The following is a 17867-nucleotide window of genomic DNA, read 5'->3' on the forward strand; positions in this document are numbered from 1 at the left end:
TATCAGCAAAACTTTTAAAATCAAAGTAAAAATATTCCCATTTGCAAAGAATATGTAGAAATAATGCACCTTTCTTTTTTGATAATCCATTTTTAGAAAGTGCAAAAAGATGTTTGGCAAATAGTTTGGCTGTATTGTACAACAAACAGTAAGATTTATTTCATATTTTATTTCTGACACTTTCAAACAAAAATATCACAGTTTTTCTCTATTACATATTCATAAAAATTAACGGCAGAAAAAGTTTTTAAAGATTAAAAAAATAATTTGACAATTTTCTTCTTCTTGTGCAACCTTGACCGCGTGCATCAACATTCAAAATATCTACATAAAATTCTGTATTTCTATGATTATTTTCCATGGTATGGCACAAAAGTTAAAACATGTTTTAAACAACAAATATCATACATTTTGCTGGTCAAAAAACGCTACTTCACGGTAAAGCAAGAACTATGTAACCAGCGTGGAAAGGACAAAACACGTTTACTAAAATAACAAATCATGTAAACAGCAGATTATTTAGCATGCATTATCCTAATTTGCGCATCAATGGTCTTTCAATAAAATAAGAGTTTTAATGAAAGGAAAAGAAATATTTTTTTTCGGCATTACTTGGCAATAGATTAAATAATGACAATATTACAATGAATGATAACTAAATGTTTAGAAAATCTATCCTTTATTCTTCTTCCTGTTTGCTGCTGGAGGCGGGTTTCCACTGGCAGCTGACCTCTGTTTATCCTTGCTGAATTTCCGAGTCATGTTTTGATTCTGAAAAAAAAAATTATGCACCATCCAAGCTTTAAAAAAGCATAAAAATTGTTTATGACGTTTTTTGTCCAATTTTAACTATCTTTTCCGGTGTTGAATCGTTAGATTTATTGGGGTTGTACGTCATATGGTATGATTTCCCATGAGACATTTACCCACTAAAAGCCAAACAACGAACAATTTAAACTCTACATGTCACCACATGGCAAAACCCATACCATAAACCAAGCTGTAACCCCACCACCCACCCCCTCCAAAATAAAAATGAAGTGAAACTACTATATTCACAAAAGACGAAAATCGACCCAATCCATTTAAAAAAAATGCAAAACAAATAACAATGAACATTGAAAACAACGACAACAACTGGACCACATGCTCCTGGCTTGGGACAGGCACATAAAGAATATGGCGGGGTTATACATGTTTTGAAGCGCTCAACACTCTCCTAACCTGGGACAGTGGTGGGAAAATACAGCAATTAAAAGAAATGTAAAAAATCAATGAATTTCAGGACGAGAATCGAACATGCTCTGCTTTGTACTAGTCCGACACGCTAAGCCGGATTTAAGAGATTTTTAGGGAGGTAGGATGAAATTTTTATCCTGTCTTTTCTATTTTGAGAAAATGCAGGTCCCGCCTTTTTATTTCTTGAAAATTTCAATCTTTCTTTTTTATTTCAAATTTCATCTTATCCCTAATGCTATCTCACAGAAGCAACAGTTCGCTTGTAGACGTCCATTATGTATTTTAATATTGCCACTCTCAATTAAAAACAAAAACAAAACAAAAACAACAAAAAACAACAACAACAGCTCAGCAGCCAACAACTAACATTCCGCTAAGTTTAGTTTCGATTGATATGGTGTTTTTATTTCTTCATTACCTTGACGAAAGTTTCATGGCCAGTTAAAGCATTTTCCAAAAAAGTATAAAGTAATCGACCTACGTATGTATGTCACTGGATCAATACTTTGTAAACCGAACTGATAACTTAAAAACACAGAAGTTCCACATCTGGTTCAAGGTTTTTGAGCCACAAAGCTTTAAAAATAAATCTAAGAATTTTCTCAAGTTCCATTGAGATCCTCTTAAAGTGACTATAGAATAAAAAAAAAACTAAGAGCATTCCCGAAATAAAGCGATTTTTAAAGTTCTATGACTGTGGCTCTGATGTGATTTCTTACCCAAAGATAGAATGCAGCAGCACCGTTACTAACACTCCGTATATCATCAATAGTAAAATCTTTCTGCAGCTGTTCAACCCGCTTACAAGTGTGCTCATCTAAGTTGACAGTATCTGCGTTTCGTATTTCCCTCATTAAGCTCTCTTTGCCATATCTTCCTAACAATATCTGGATATCGGTCCATTCCTACAGATTAAATAGTAAACTTTTGCCCATAATTTTATTCACACGGTTAAAACACCGATTGGTGTTTGATATAAAAAAAATCTCGTTTCAAATACTTAGTAACTTCTGGAGTTGGTTCACCGAACGAAACCACTTTAAAAAAACCTATCGTATAAATGAATTAATATATTTTCTACCATAGAGAATTTCCGGAATAGTTAAGGTAGTACTATACGGTTAGGTCAATTCTGAAAATTTGGTCTCATTTTTTTTAAATAAAACTGTATTGAGGCAGTCCACACAGAAATTTTAAGTGTTGTTTTTTTTTTCACTTTTCTAATCCTTGTTGCGTGGAGGATTATATAATTTATATGTAAATTAGTGATTATTGTCATAAAATCCAGTATCCGCAGTAACATTCTAAAAAAAACATAACCGAGTTTAAGTACAAATAAGACGTGCCTCTCCAAAACTATCAGCCAAATACTATATTTTATAAACTATTTACCATCATATATATATAAACAATATACCACCGAATTTCAACTTTTTATTTTAAGTTTTACAAAATTAGACCGGGTCAACTTGGTGTGCGAAACAGTACACCTTAATGTAATTGTTTAGTGCACCCTAGAGTTTCTGTGCAGTGTTTCTGTTCCGTTAGTTTCTCAATAAGAAAACCGATGATGGTAAACCGATGTCGGCAACTGAAGTGCAGTTACCTACCGCCCAACATGGCGGATGCAAAAACAGACAGGATTTATTTCTTTAAAATTAGCTTAGATGTATTAATCTGCTCTGTTAATAAAAACCTGTACATTAAGGCTCGAAAAATTTCAACTCAAACCCCTTATAAACATCAAGTACAAATTAAAATCAACAGGAAATTAAATACAAATTAGCTTTATATTTCTATTTGAAAATTCGAAATTCTAATGTTAAATTTTCGAACAGTCCAAACTGAAATATTGCAAAATGAAATAGATCAATGACCTCATTATGCGAAACTAGTTGAAATAGGGTATGTACACGTACAAAAATGTGAAAGAGACAACAAAAAATGCCAGCTCAAGGTTACCCTTGGGTCTTCAAGGATGACGAGAAAGCCCTCACACCACAGGACAGGCTTGCATCTTGTTTTCGTTATACAAGCTCGAGCAAGAAAAAAAATCAGTCTGACGAAGATGATCATACCTTTAATTTGGACTCTTCATTTCCTAGAATGAGGTACGTGCTGGTCATAACCTCCTTAACACCTTTCGGTGGTTGGTGATAACTGCGTATTTCAGAAACTGTTTCTTGTTCCATTTGTAAAATATCATGACTAAATCGGTTCAGTTCAGTTAAATGTTCTTTTAATTTTTTGGCATTTTCTAAATAATGCATCAATTCCGAACGATATTGTGATGACTGAACATTAGCAATGGCTTTATCTAAAATTCCAGGATGTCTTCTTAAAATGGCATCTCTAATTTCTGGAAAAAAGAATTTTCATTATCTAAGCACATTCTCTATTACTTATTTTAATTTATTTTTATCATTATCATAGCTTTTCTCTAAAACATCTATTAAGAAGTTATCATGGAACTCTTTTATTAGTGGACATAATGACTCAGATTACATGACTTACTAAACTGTCTCACTAATTGAGTGCTATCACAGAAGCAAACTAGAAATACTACATGTAAGTCCACAAAGAAAATACCATCCATTTCAAATAGAGTCAAATGTTTTGAGATCTATGTCGGATTATCTCCTTTTACAGGCGTTGAACAGAATGTATATACCTTCGTGTGCATCTACAAATTATGTCAACCTTCCTATACAAATCCATAAAAATCTCTTGAGCTACTTAGAAAGAGTTGTCCTTACGAGATTTGAACAATCATGTTAAACCCTTTGTTGAATAATCTTTCTTTGAGGTCTTCTGAAATTATGCACATCTACATTTGATGCCTTGAAATCCTATAAAGTTTCATCAAAATCACTTGAATGGTTTAGGGGGAGTTGTGTTTGTGATATGTGGACAAGTGAATGAACGGACAAAAAGACATGGTTCCGATATAATAACCCACCCCAAACTTTATTTGCTTGGGGTATAATGAAGCAAATTAAAATTAACAAAAAAGTGTAGCAAGAAAACAACAATTATTAACTAATTCGAACCGCATAACAAGGCATTAGACTCCTATCAGCATGAACACGTATAACAAGGCATTAGACTCCTATCAGCATGAACACGTATAACAAGGCATTAGACTCCTATCAGCATGAACACGTATAACAAGGCATTAGACTCTTATCAGCATGAACACGTATAACAAGGCATTAGACTCTTATCAGCATGAACACGTAAAAAGTAGAGACAATAATTTTTTAGATTATCCTTTCCTGAAGGTGAATCGATAATAAACATATTAACATAATTAAAATATATCTTAATCAGTTTATTGTGGATAGACAAACCCATTCATTCTCACATTGTTTTATTGTGGATAGACAAACCCATTCATTCTCACATTGTTTTATTGTGGATAGACAAACCCATTCATTCTCACATTGTTTTTATTGTGGATAGACAAACCCATTCATTCTCACATTGTTTTTATTGTGGATAGACAAACCCATTCATTCTCACATTGTTTTATTAACAAAACATTCCAATAAAGCAAAGAGTTTGTTGTAATTCAAATTGATTTTTCTACTGATATTCTGCGTATTTCATTTCAACCCTAAAACATTCTAGGACGAGACCAATGTATCAAAATGCAAGATAGCTCTCAATGATAGTTTTGACATCTTTTAAAAAGATAAGAATCCCGTAAAAAAACGGCATCGTTTGATTCAAACATATGACATGTTTGTTTTGAAAGAACTGTCTAATTGAAACGCAAGACGAGTGAGGCACTTCTCAATTGTTTTGGTCGTGCTGTTTTTACATTTAAAACCATTCTTTTTCTTTAATATAATTGAGATCATATTTCATACATATTTGACAGAATAATTGTTTAAGGGAATGTAAAAATCGATTCAAATCTCATTCTATTCATATAAAAATCGCTAAACAAATTTACACAGACAAAAGAAATCAACGAGATACAAATAAAATAGAAAATTTTTCAATGCCAATGTGGAGATTAAGTTTCTTATTGTCAAAATATTTTAAAATTTCAAAGGTAAATACTTTGAGGGTTGTTAAAGATTTAAACCCCATTTTAAAGGAAAACACTGTGAATTTGAAAGGGCAATGATCAATCTTTATACAGCATTTCGTATAATCTGTAAACAATCAGGTCTACTAAGTACTAGTGCTAAATGAGTTCAAATGACACATATACAGACTAATCACTAGCCGGCATGCGGAATATAAAAAATATATTGATTGATAATTATATAATATATTTTTATACCACACCCCATAACAACCCCAAGATACACGTATTAATCGGAGTTCGATAGTGTATATGGTATGTCATGTGGAAAACTAATTTTATGTTTATCATATGTTTCGAAGATACCACAATATATAAGTGTTACTTATGTTGAAACATATAATTAAGGCATGACAGAAAAGCTAATTTTAGTACAGAGGTTTAGTGAAATCGAACTGCTCATTGTGATTGATATTATTCTTGCCCACATTTTGGTCTGCATCAGCTCAATATATAGAATAAATTATATAATTTCATGATATATATACCTTTCCGTAAGTATAAAAATTCCAATCTTTCTTGAGCATCTTCTAGATCACCGTTATCTTCGAGTTTATTTTTCTCGAACAGTTCTATGGCATGCTCTAGCTCTTCGATATCAGATCCAGTAGCTGCTTGCCGAAGATTTTCTCGGATCCTTTTCTGGAACCAATTTGTAAAGAAACATTTAATCTTAATAGCAAGAAATTAAACACCAAACCCAAGGCTAACAATAACATATCGGCCAGTATTAGTCTTCAAAATAACTTGGAATCAACAGTCGAGTACAGAACTAAAAATGCATAAAACAGTACCGTACGGATCTAAATCCTACCAAAAATAGTACCGTACAGATCTAAATCCATGAATTTTCATTCATATTCTATTGTTATTGATGGATTATTTATTCTTTTAAAAAACGATGTGTCTATCGTTGTTTATACTACTTTGCAAAGATACATGTAAAAGACATGCAATGTATGTCCATACGGTCAGCAGTTAAATTTCCGCTCGCGGAGCCAGCAAATTCACAGGATGACACATATTAACGTACAGCACTCAATGCATTCACTTCGTATACATAGTTAGTGTCACGTTGTTTTGGTAAACCGTACCTTATAACCCTTTTCGTTGACTGGTTCCTTTGTGCCTGCATTCCGTTTACCGTTCTTTCGAGTATTTTTTGCATCTTTCGATGCCATTGTATTTTGACGGTTCCCTTTAGCGGCTACTTGGTTCTTTTGCGCCACAGCTTTTTTCTGAAAGACAGTAAAATTTCACAATGTTCTGTTTAAACTAAGATGAGGATTTGAGAAAAAAAATCATTTGTACTTTTATGACAATGACTTGAAAAGAAAGAAAAGTTACCTTAATATAAATAAAACAAGTAAATAGGTCGAAAGGCAGTGTCGTTGCATATATCGAAGAATTCAGTTTTCTCCGTCAAGTTTTACACTAAGATTTCATTACATATACATTCAAATAAGTTAATGTGAAATGCTTTAACGTTAACATTCTAAAAAATGAAGCGAATATATGCTTCTTGACATTTTTATTCGAAGGAAAGTGAATTTGAACAATATTTTTATTAATATAGTAAATGTAAAATTATGTAAGCATAGAAGATGCAACTTGCACAGAATATTCTTCACTGAAAAAGAGTGATAAATAAATATATTCCCAAAACCATCATATAACAACACAGAAAGCTTAATCATCATGCAAGCATGCGACTTAAAAACGGAACATATGCATGCACATTTTGTACACTCATACCATTCCCGTCCAACAAACTGTATATGTGTGAGGACTCCGGTTGTAACCATTAAAACATCTTTAATTAAACCGTAAACGTGTTTACACAAGTTAATGAAGATCATTGATGCAATGCAGACACTCCAAAATCATTATAATATTCAAGATATTTTTTACCCATTGCGAAGCTGCCATTCCGCCATATAGGGCCTGGTAATCACATAAGAAAAACAAAATCTAGCTCATTTTTTATATCAATGTCTCCTTATTTTTTCATTACTACCATGGAACATTTGAGTATACTTGAATCAAATACGTCAAATCGTAAAGTAGTTTATAATTGTTATTAATCCACTTCGATATGTACTTTTGGTTCAAACTTTCCAACATACCAAAGCAAAGTATTGACAATAACAACTTTACATGTGTGATGTGACAATTCTCAACATCGTCAAAACGACTCTCTCGAATATACCCGAATGATTTATGCTGACTAGAGAAAACAAAACCTGTCATATCATATTCACACCTGTCTAGAAAGGAAAACTGCTTTGATTTTTAGTGTAAATGAATCTGAAACTTAGTAAATAAATAACAATTGTATAACTTTAAAAGAAATAAAAGAAGGTTCGGGAATTCAACAAGAAAGATACTGGTACCATTACCAATTACTAAAATAGAAGACATTATTATGGATATTGACTAAGGTAAACTATAAAACAGGGGATGAACAGAATCTGGTTGTTCAAAGGTTTTTTGTTCTTCTAACGATTTCATATTTTAAATCCTTGTGTCAAGTCATTGCCTTATCGTTACGAGAAATTAAAATTAACGTTTTTACAAGCAAAACTTAGAAATTAAAATCAAGCACGAATTTTCAATAGGCCAATTTCGAAAAAAAAGATTGAAATATCACCTTTTGAACATACCATTTCGTATAACCAACTATACAAGTATACAAGTAAAGCAAGGTTAATGCATAAGGTTTGTTATTTTTGGCAGTCTTACCCCGTTTTGATTGGCTGACGTTAGCTTACCATCAGTAGATTGACTGTCTATTTCTGAAAGCTATTTAATAGTAAAACAACTCTACCATAACTATAATCTCTAATACGTGTTTTAAATACTATTGCATACAGTGGTCTGAACCAAAACTAATTGATCTGCTAAAACAAATGAATAATACAGGACTATCGGTATTATAATATGTCTCGATTTTAGTTTGCTTCTAGAATTATGGCATTTCATTGAAACTGGATACTAATTCTTTAAAAAGAGAAACTAATTTAGTAATCATCACCTGTAAATTGGCCTTGGAATGATTGGTGCTTTTGAGGCAAAAAAATATTCGCTCTTACTACATAGTACAAAAAGCCAATTTAGCAACCAAGTAAAACTAAAAGTTTTTATTTCCAAAACATCAAACTAAAAAAATAATAAACAAAATCAGAAAACAAAATTTGCTGAAATGCAGAACACCTTTTCTATGGTCTCACCGCGTGGTTAGGAGAAGTTTGGGAGTTATGTATGCTCCCATTTTCTATCTCATTTGATCCTAACATTGTTGGTTCGGAATTGACTTGTTCCTCGTCTTCCTTTGTAGTGTAGTAAATTAAATTCAAACATGGTAGTTAAATGCTTATCAGATATAAAGTTATATTAAGAAGCTATACAAAACAAATGATATGCTTTAACATTAAATATAATGTCTTACTATCAAGCCTATTCAAATTCTTTTAAGTTTTCTAAATCGTCTGAATCGTCTTATGATTAAAGCAATAACAATTCTTATAACGCATTTATTGCTACAAGCTTGCGGAATCGTCGAACACTTGATATTTTAAAATTATATATATGCCTAGCTAAATAATCCTACGTATACCAATATATGATCTCACCCTATCAAACTTGTTAGATCCCTTTTGTGTTGCTGGTTGCCCCCTGGGTGTTTGTCCCGAGGAAGACTTCGAATCCCCACATCCCATGACTGTATAGTTCTCGAGCCTATGAACCCATTACTCTGAAAAGAAAAGAAGAAATACTATGCTAATATAACATCAATTACGTTAAGATGAAAAGCAATATACATATCTGACGAAACGAATAAATACAGCTTCCTCGGATGCGATATACCGCTTACTTCTGCATGCATGGAATCTTTTAATGCAGGCTCAATTCCGACGGCGTCAATGGCAACACACGAACGTCATAGTATGACCAACATCAAAATTCAATAGGATCCTACAAAGCTAGTACACTAGACCTATACCCGCTCACTCATTTATTATGTATCACTCCGCTAGGTTCAGCTGTATGAAAATTACAGAGCACGAGAACTACTTATACAGACAATTCTGCGATATGCTGAACTGATGTACATAAACAAGCGCGGTTTAGTACTGAATGTGGCAAAGATGTAAAAGCTTTGAAATAGCGAAATTTTCAGTGTACTGAGGAGATCGGTGTACACTAAGAATCCTTAATCGAAGCGTTCATTACTTCCGATCATTTGAATCATTCAACCATACATTCCGGATGAAAAAATATTAAATTAAAAAAAAGTTCATGATTATCGCAATGCGTGCTTTATTACTAAAAATATTCCTGACAGCAATGTTATCTAACTGGCAATTACTGTTTTATACAAACTCGTTAACGCTTTTGCCTACAAGATGTGCGTTTACATGAAATCGATTCCAACAAGTCTTTATATCGATATTACCCTTGAATAAAAAGGTAAAGGAAGATTGTGATATTTTGATTTTTATTAACACTGTTATCTTTTATTAGATTGCGTTTGTTTATTTGAAACTATGGGAATAATTCCATCGATTCTGTAATTCCATGACGGCTTATACCATCAAAGACTTACTGAATTAATGATGATTCCAGAAGAGCCACTGATAGGCAGTTTATCGACAAGCAACTTTTTTGCATTCGAAGGATTTTTAGGTTATGTGTTATGCTGATAACACAGCAAAAAAAGTTCATATTGCAAAAGAAAAGAAAAAAAAATTGCAAAACAAGCGGTTGAAGCTCTATGTTAGTAAATCAAACCTTTTGTACATTTCTGTTGACTGATTATTTTTTTCACAATTTCTTTTGTATCTATGATTGTATATTTTGTGGCATTTTGGGATGAAAAAAAGCGTACGAAAAATATCAATCACTACAGTTTAAGACGCGCTGTAGTGAAAATGAAAGTGTCATTTTTACCTCACTGTCTACAAAAATAATACACCTTATATTTTTATTTTTGAATTATCGCTATTTTGTTTAACCCTTTCAGTGCCATGGCACATTTTCCATTTTTTTCTCTTCAGTGCCACGGCTTGTGTTTTTTTTTACGTTGCAATATCTGTTCAGTGACGTTAACAATGAACTAACGTCACAAAGCGATATCAGGGAAATGGCGTTTTCACCACAGATGCTTGCTCCCTTTCACATATGCAGCCCAAATATACGTGATATATACTAGTCAGGCTAAATATTTGAGAATGGGAGCAAATATCTGCGTTTTCACGCACTTATCGATTATACAAGGCACTTGTAAACATAATTGCAAGGTACGGTAGCAAAAAGATATTTTCATTGTTACTGGTTTCGGGTAATCGTATTTAATTGGTTGAACTCCAAGAAAAAGAGCCATACACACGACTAGAATGATTAACATAAAACCGACAGACAAGAAAAAATCTAAGAAGGCACACAGAAAAAAAACTGAAATACACCTAGAAAAACAAGAAGTAAACTTATAAACACGTTTTCCGCTAAACTGAACTTGGAGCCATCTTAGAGTTGTGAAAAAATATGACATATTCTTTATTTAGTATGATTTCATTAGAGCATTTAAAGTTGCTAACAGCTTTTTATCGTATTCCTTCTAGTAGTAGGTTATAGAATGAATTATCGCTATTTGGTTTAAAATCCCCTTGATCTTGCTTTACGATCATTTTCAATCTTACGCCAATCGAGTGAAAATGAAAATTATCTCCAGTTTCTATGTCCTCGCGTGACATACAAGCAACAGCGTACGAATATTTGACGATCCAAATAACCGTCTGTTTGTTTACTGCGTATGAAATAATAGCTAATTTGTGGCAATATTTTCTATTCTACAATGGGAAATGATTAAATTCACTAACATACCAGATTAAAATTAATAAATCCCAAAATTATTTCACAAATTTTAAACGCGACCGTCATAGTTTACCGATTTTTTTTAAATGATGTGCATCACTGCTGCACAACATACGTGAGGTCACGCAGCACGTCGCCGAAAAATAGTCCCGAAAGGAAATTTGCAGCGCTTATAAAACTTTATATTTAGGTCAGGAAAACTGAAAATAAAAAAAACCCTTACAATTCAGCAAAACAGCGATAAACAGGATTAAATATTTTTTGGAAATATTTTTTCGGCAAAGCCGCTCGACGAGATAAGCATGAGAAACTCCCTCTCGTTAAAAAAAATATCAAATAATCTAATATTATCGTATGCTATTTGTTAAAATTTATATTTTCAACTTCTTCACAATCCCTTGATATCGACCTTTGCTCCGTGTTATATATGTGGCTTCCTTGGCTTGAACAGTAATTTTATATTTTGTTCCACTCATTCCATTTTTAATAAAGATGCTTTTATTGATGACAAAGTGGTCCAAATCGTTTAAAGAAAAGAATACTTACAAAGAGCACGTACTAATAGTCCTAATCCTTGTCAAAAATGTCATTCTTGTTGATGAATAATTTGATTAACATATGTTCCATGTACACAAATATCGTTTTCAATATTCAAGTCTCGGGTTATATATTGATAACACTTCACTTCTCTCTAAATTTATGCAAATGTTCTCAAATGTTTAGAATTAAATCCTGATAAATCTTAGATATATGGCTTGGCAAATAGAAACGACCTAAACATTAGACATTCTATCACCAGTTACACACGCTTTATGCTGGTTGATATATCGGTGTCAAAAGCGGAAATTTCCGTTAAGCTGTTGTCTGCATGATTGGTATCACCGTGTATTGATAGTTGTAAGTGCAGTGCTAGCTTTTCATTCGATTAAAATCCTATGTATACAGTGCCGCATATTGGCGTATTTTTTAAATTAATGGGCTGTTGATTCAAACATGAACTAATTAAATGTACTTTAACTTATTTCATATTTCATACCTGTTAATATATTCCATTCTAACTCTATCATTTGCTTTTATAATTGAAAATTTCGATTTTGTTTATGGAGAGTGTTTCAATATAGTTGTAACCGCTAATTGCTTTTCTGATAGTTATAATGCACTAAAATGAAGTTTGAATGGTTCAGCACCATTTCCTATATACAAAGGGTTTCTTGTGAGTTTTTAAGTCTATACTTTAAATTCTTCCCTTTTGCGACAACAGTTATAATTAAGTTTTTCATTTTGTGGTTGCGCTTTTGAGAAAAAAAAATATATAGATTGTACATGAAATTGGCACATTGTAAGAGTTATCGTTCTTGATTTGGTTGATTTTAGTAAGAGATGAATGTATGATTTTCTAAAAAGTACAGATTTGAAAACAGACAGGATTATCGATATTTAAAAATATAGTATAGACTTAAAAAGCATTGTTTGTTCGTTGGGTTTTTCTACACTATGAATCATTTGACCATGGACAGTTTCCTATAAGAAATACTTTGGATATCAAATACAAATTTATTTACTGTTTGTTTTCACATCTGCAACATCGATAATGTATAGGTTACAGACAGACAGACTATTCATTGGTATGTTAACTTTATTTGATAGTTATATAATAGTATAAATTTTCTAAAGAGAAATATAATTTCAATAGATATCTTTGAAAAAAATATTTATATATTTTTGTCATATTGCATTCACGTTGCATGTGTGTCTCTTATTGGATCAGAACATTTTCACGTTTATTTAGAAAATTGTTATAAAATCCGGTCTCCTGATGTCATGTACACGGGAGTTACAACGAGATTTTAGATGGACTCGACAGTTGGATAGCATTTCTTCAGATACACTGAAAGCACCACTCTTCTGCATACTTTTGCATTGTGCTCCAGCAAGTTTTCGTCAATTGAGGCTGGGCTTTGTTGAGTTTCGAAGAAGGTGTGGGACCATCTTTTCGTATTTAAATGCTACGAAGACCATAAGTGTTTATTCGGGAACATGTTATAATTTATAATAACTCATAAATGGTAGCTTAAACAAATATTTACACATTATTTAAATTCATGAATACGCCCTTTAAATGGTATAATTGAGTGCAATTGAGAAATTTGACTTTTGTAGAGTATATTTAAAACTGAAAGTAAAACATCTGATACTATGACCTACATTTTTCCGCACTTTTTAAAGACTTATAAGTGAAGAAAAACGGGTTAACAAGTATTTACAAGACAACAAAATAATATACAATATTCAGTTAACATTTACCTTTCATTATACACCTTGAAGTAGCTTGCTTCGTTGGGATGTAAAGCGTAAATATAAAGAATTATGTCATCTGACGACAGAGCATTCAAACTTGCTTCCCCTTAAAGGTCATCATTTTTCTAAGGGAATCCCGATATCACAAACTAATGAAACAGTCTTAAGAGGCTCTGTCCATGTTGAAACCAGGCAGACCATGATATGGGCACCATAAAGTAAATTTTATCCCACTATTTTTTTTGTTCCAGTGTTACGATAAACATATGTATAGGGATTTTTCCGTATCAAATGCGGGTGACTCCGAAAACATTTTCAAAATTACCTAACAAATCAACTAAATTATGATCAGTTCAAAGAGTAATTTCCCTTTACTTCAAAGTTGTGTTTTATATGCAATTTATTTATTTTTACCATTAATCAACTTTCCTTTTTTTTTTTTAGAAAACATGATTTTCTAAACTCAAATAACCGATATGTTTTTCCGGAAGTAAAATTTGGCATTTGCCATCCACTGCCTGGGTCTTGATGTTCCATGTAAACCCTTTTAATGTGACGGGCAGACGGAAGGAAACAGAAATATGTAATGAATATTGGGAACATACTTATATATTTTAGGTTCAGTAAAGCATCAGTTTTTTTTTTAATTTAATCAGAATAAGGTGAAATACACGAAAAGGTCTGTACATATATATTACCTGCATTAAGACAACTCTAAATGTTAAATATCAATTGAAGCAGACATGGACAGCTTTGTAAACAATATGCATGCAAGTAATGATAAGATCGGTTGTAAGACCGTATTACCTTTCACAAGTAACTCCTTAGTACGGTTACGTACTAAACTATCAATACTATCAGCAATAGTTACAGGCTATCTTGTTCAACCTTTAAGATAGCGTGTAAACAAAGAAATCTATTATATTAACCATTTCTATCCCATAATTTGAAACCATGTTGACTTGTGGCTTATGAATGCTTCTGAACTTCAGTTTTCAAGCTTAAAACGGTTTAAGAATATTTAACAATCAAATGATTCCTGCGTAACTTATTTAAAATTTCTGATTGTCAAAGTTTATGGAAAGTTTACAGATACACTTACCGACACGCACAATATACGTACCATCAACGGTCTTGGTATCGTGTGCAATTAATAGTTGACTCAACTGTTTATTATAAGGATAACACAGTTTGTACGTATTTGCATTGATCCGGCAATATTACACTAAATAATGGGCCTCTGCGACAGACGTAATTGTAAAAGGTACCAAAGAACATGCATAACATCAGGTTATTACATAAGACCATATGAAAATATATAAATAGGAGATTAACTCTCAATGATACGGCTATGCAATTTTGTGAATTTTTTTTACTTATGTATTTAATTATATGTACCATTTAAACTTGTAATGCAGCTATTTTAATTTCATTTACGCCATAATAGTAATTTTGTGCTAATAAAATAAATAATTCATGAACAAGTAATGAATATAGTATTGGGACGTGTCTTTGAGTATAAACGTACAGTATGCACTGTTTTCGTAACTGTTGTGATGGGACGTCAAGAAAACATCACATGCTTTCTTTAATTAATTTTTACAGGTGTACTTCAAAGGCTATACAGACCTTTAGATCGAAGGTTTATTGATTGCAAAAAGATTTCATCGCTTTCACCGTAGTTCAGGATGAAGGTAATATTGAAAATAAAATGAAACTTTGTCTGGGGGTGTTTTTCGTGCTTAATATACCGTAAAATTAAGTTCAGTGACTAAATGGTATCCAGCGTTTACAGGATTATTATTTAATACTGAACTTCGATCCAATTCACATTAAGTCGCTGTTGAAAATGCCTTGATTTTTAAAATCACGTTCTTAAGCTGGTGTAACGATGAAAAGTCATTCAGACAGACGGTGCATTGAGAGAGTTCGTGTACACGTTGGTGGCAAAATCGGAAATTAGAAGATATCCTTTCATTTTCGTTCTCATTGTTTCATTTAAATTCATGACCAAAAAAACTCAAAGATATAAAACATAATATATTTGTTTTATCTAAAATGCTCGACAAAAACCTTTTCTATTCTTAAAGTGATCATATTTTATTTGTTTTGTTTTGTTATTCTTCAAGATTTTGTTTTGCTCACCATGACTAGCGGAGTAAATGCAGCTATGGTTTATTCATATTCCATGTTTGAAAGAAAACCAGACACAGTTCCCAGTATACCCCAGCATATTTCTTATTTTAAAACATATTCGAATAACAAAATATGTTTGAAATAGCATTCAATTGAAAGTAAAATCGAAAGCATCCACGATATACTATGGTAACAACTAAATTACCAATGATTTATCATAAACATTCGGTTATTACCCCCTTTTTTTTCGTGTTGTGAAATTTGCTTGAATAGCTTTAACATTCCTTATACAAACACTTTTTAAAAAGAATATTTACTAAATACAAATTACTTTCACCATAAAAATGAATATTTTAATGAAATTTATATCACAAAGTTTGGCGTGACTGAAAAGAATGTTGTTTTTTTTTTAAATCTATTCCGGTACGGTACACAATTATTTTCGTTTTACGAGCTTCTAACAGTTTTAAAGATGAGTTAAAGCAGGTCATATGATGAAAATTAAAATTATAATACTCTTTTCTCAGCACTTTTGTATATGACAAATTTTATCAAAATGATTTGGTCTATTCAAACCCGTTTTCGTGTTTCTTGAAATTAAGAAAATGTTCATTGTAAACAATCTTATTTTTGCCCGTCATTGAAGACCATGTGGTGACCAGTAGAAGTTTAATTGTTCGTTGTTTGGGTTTTGGTTGACGACTGTCTCATTGGAAATCATATCAAATTTCCCATTTTTATCTTATTTGTTAATTATAACAAAAATAAATAAAAAGCATTAAGATGCCACAAACATGTTCAGTGCTTCACGTAAGTCGAAAAATTACCATACGAATTAAAATGACACCGTCTGTTTAAACTTATTATGTAAAATATATAATTGGCTTAGTCACTTTTAAATCAAATAAAATTGGTTTTAAGGATATTTTTTAAGTGTGGTAAACTAACTTACCTCTCAATCAAGATAAATCCTTTAGATTTAACCTAAGTTTTTGATAACTTTCTTTCAAAGATTATAATTAATCTTTGATATTTAACTTTACATCTGGTCAGATATCAATTCCATATAAATCCTGACTTAAGTTCAAGAGGAATTTAGAATGTGTATTCAATTTCCCTTCGCAACCAACTAACAGTGATATCAATGAAAAAAGAGAATACGTTCGGATTACATCGGACCTAAAAGAATCAATCGAGTGTATCGAACTGTCAATGAGACTTTCACCGACCTTTTCATAAACGGAGTTTTTGTATAGATTTTCATACAAAGAGACTAAACGCAGAACATTTAGAAATCTTTGTATAGATGTCACGGGGTACAAAGTTACGTATAAATTTGATTAAATATTCCCTTATTTATTTTAAAAAGATGGATCGATATTGTTTGAACGGAATTGTAAACATAAAATACCATTTGTAACTATTTGATAATTTTAATCAAGATGTAGCAATAAAAAGTCGAAGGGTTGACGAAATTAGTCAATAAAAATCGTTTACAGAGACACTTAATATCCCATTAGTAACAATAGTGTTTGTTTGGTTATGGAAATAGGTACATGAATGTTATCGGTTATTTTGTGAAGGTAAAGTATATACAATATCATATTGGGAGCACATAATTCATTGTCACCGTCGAATTTATTTCTACTATCGACGGTTGCTCATATTTCTACTATCGACGGTTGCTCATTCTTTCTACTATCGACGGTTGCTCATTCTTTCTACTATCGACGGTTGCTCATTCTTTTTTGCCCACATTCGTTTGATTTTGATTCTAAATGCCAAATTCACCTAAACTTCAGGCACTAGCAATGTTGAGGTTATTCATTAACGAAGAAAAACCTACTGAACATTTTTCAATATACATCTACTTACACCATATATTTACTTAACTATAGTCCTCTCTGCTCATAAATCTGTACTTTTTAGAAAACTCATTCATCGCCAACTTAAATCAACCAATTCAAAAAACGACGATATTTCATGCAAGGCGCCAATTTCAATTACAATCTTCTTAATTTATTGCAACAACAGAATGAGAGAATAATTAATACTGGTCATGTGGTCTATTACTGTTTCTAATGCTGGTGATGTGGTCTATTACCGTTTATAAATAAAAAAAAAACAGTTTGTGTGAATTCGGGGGGTTTTGACAAGAATCCCTCCTGTCTAATATTTATAGACACTACTACTTAAATAAGTTTGTGTAATCTAATTATGATCA

At 31.9% G+C, this 17867-nt stretch overlaps 1 protein-coding gene across 22 annotated transcripts; it reads right to left on the bottom strand.

Moving 5' to 3' along the window:
• Nucleotides 1–149: 149 nt before the first annotated feature.
• LOC148622463 (uncharacterized) lies at nt 150–16821 on the bottom strand. Of its 22 annotated transcripts, none has more exons than XM_088572403.1 (9): nt 16596–16818; nt 8968–9089; nt 8078–8137; nt 7247–7279; nt 6430–6573; nt 5824–5977; nt 3318–3598; nt 1959–2144; nt 150–771 (listed from the first exon to the last, which is right to left on the bottom strand). In XM_088572403.1, exons 2-9 carry the CDS (start codon nt 9052–9054, stop codon nt 673–675), a joined length of 1044 nt encoding a protein of 347 aa, XP_088428529.1. In that variant the 5' UTR covers nt 9055–9089; nt 16596–16818; the 3' UTR covers nt 150–672. The 22 variants fall into 22 exon arrangements, with proteins under 22 accessions (XP_088428529.1, XP_088428533.1, XP_088428531.1 ...); XM_088572407.1 differs by lacking the exon at nt 16596–16818 and adding an exon at nt 14631–14649; XM_088572405.1 differs by lacking the exon at nt 16596–16818 and adding an exon at nt 14610–14629.
• Nucleotides 16822–17867: the final 1046 nt, after the last annotated feature.

This window comes from Perna viridis, chromosome 3 (genome assembly GCF_037379345.1).
Source record: "Perna viridis isolate PV_CMFRI_1.1 ecotype Kerala chromosome 3, ASM3737934v1, whole genome shotgun sequence".
NCBI lineage: Eukaryota > Metazoa > Mollusca > Bivalvia > Mytilida > Mytilidae > Perna > Perna viridis.

Bases quoted from the DNA above. Each gene is read 5' to 3' on its own strand.
- LOC148622463 (XM_088572395.1), bottom strand. From the start codon at position 9,054: ATGGGATGTGGGGATTCGAAGTCTTCCTCGGGACAAACACCCAGGGGG. The intron at 8,665-8,967 runs GTGAGATCATAT...TACACTACAAAG, and splicing joins GATCTAACAAGTTTGATAGG to GAAGACGAGGAACAAGTCAA. The intron at 3,599-5,823 runs GTATATATATCA...TCTTTTTTCCAG, and splicing joins ATTTTTATACTTACGGAAAG to AAATTAGAGATGCCATTTTA.